The sequence below is a fragment of the Poecilia latipinna genome, unplaced genomic scaffold (assembly GCF_001443285.1).
Source record: "Poecilia latipinna isolate Pla-1442-1.1 unplaced genomic scaffold, P_latipinna-1.0 Scaffold361, whole genome shotgun sequence".
NCBI classification, from domain to species: Eukaryota; Metazoa; Chordata; class Actinopteri; order Cyprinodontiformes; family Poeciliidae; genus Poecilia; species Poecilia latipinna.
The window spans coordinates 26,924-28,326 of record NW_015112977.1 but is presented as its reverse complement, the minus strand read 5'-3'; the positions used below and the strand labels follow the sequence as shown (position 1 = coordinate 28,326).

The 1,403-nt window shown below is 46.8% G+C and overlaps 1 protein-coding gene across 1 annotated transcript in view; it reads left to right on the top strand.

The window, feature by feature from the left end:
• LOC106949745 (butyrophilin subfamily 2 member A2-like) overlaps positions 1 to 1,249 on the top strand; it is a 36,202-nt gene extending 34,953 nt beyond the window's left edge. Inside the window, exons 11-13 of the mRNA XM_015036221.1 lie at positions 144 to 312; positions 497 to 674; positions 934 to 1,249. Of these exons, the coding sequence (XP_014891707.1) occupies positions 144 to 312; positions 497 to 674; positions 934 to 1,249 (663 nt within the window). The remainder of the gene's footprint in view (positions 1 to 143; positions 313 to 496; positions 675 to 933) is intronic.
• Positions 1,250 to 1,403: the final 154 nt, after the last annotated feature.

The following is a 1,403-nucleotide window of genomic DNA, read 5'->3' as shown; positions in this document are numbered from 1 at the left end:
TGAACAACAAGTCTGTGGATATTCTGGTGATCACTGATCACTTCACAAAGTTAGTACATGCTTTCCCTTGTCAGGATCAAACTGCTAAAAGAGTTGCAAAGAAGTTATGTGATGGGTTTTTCTGTGTATATGGCCTTCCTCAGCGCACTCCCTTGGATCAGGGCACAAATTTTGAGAGTGAGCTGCTGGCTGAGCTTTTGGAGCTGAGTGGTGTCAGTAAATCACACACCTCACCCTACCACCCAATGGGTAACGGGACTGCAGAGAGGTTCAATCGCACCCTGGGCAACATGTTGAGATCTCTTCCCCCACGTTCGAAGCACAAATGGCCTCAGATGATCCAGTCTCTGACTTTCGTTTACAACTGCACATTTCATGAGACCATTGGGTTTGTTTGGGAGGATTCCCAGGCTGCCTGTTGACCTTGTTTTTCGAAATGTTCTTCATGATGATGCCATTTGTGACTACCACTCTTACGTCAAATCGTTGGTTGAAGATCTGCTTTCTGCCATGCTAATGGCTGAGAAGAGCACCAGTGCAGAGCAGAAACATCAATGTGACCTGTACAACAAGAGAGCCAAGGGTCACCCTCTGTCAGTTGGAGATCAGGTCCTGGTGGCGAACAAGGGAGCCAGAGGAAAGCGGAAGCTTTCTGATAAATGGGAGCCTGTGATGTACACAGTGGTTGCATCCAAACCTGCTCTCCACATTTATCGTTTTAGAGACTGTCATGGCAATGACAGTCTCTAAAAATCTCCTTCGTGATGTAAACTTTTTTCCTGTGGGAATGACCTTGGATGGCAATCTGAACCGCCACGCTGACAGTGTGGTTAGAGTTCCCTCGGTTTCTGATCTACATAGAACAGAATATTTTAGTGAGGCTTCTAGTGCTGTTCCTGTGGAGCCTTCCCTACCTGACTCCCTGTCCTGCAGTGATGGGGAGGACCATGCTGCTTCATGGGTTCAGGATGTGTCCTCAGCTCCATCAGTTGTAAATAGTGACCTGCCTCATGACTCTGAGAACTCCTCTGTGGAAACTGGAGTGCTGGCGACTGCTGGTTCCTTACCTCATCTTCCTGATGATGCTGGTTCCGTTCATCCTCCAGACAGTGTGGGAGGGGATGTTGTTCGCCGCCTAACTTCACACTTTGGGAGGGTTATCAAACCAGTTTGTTGCTTGATAGAGTCCATGGCTGTCATCGAGGCGCTTTATGACAAGGATAATGTTCAGCCTGTTATTGATGTGTGAGTTTCCAAATTCTTTTTGTATGATTCCTGCCATTGGCTAGGATTGTCTTTTTCTTGGTTTGCATTAGCTTCTGTACGATCTATATATTTATTCTGTATAGGGGGGGTGTAAAAGGCACCTCTTGTTGTCCATGGGATACCGTGAGATTTTGCTA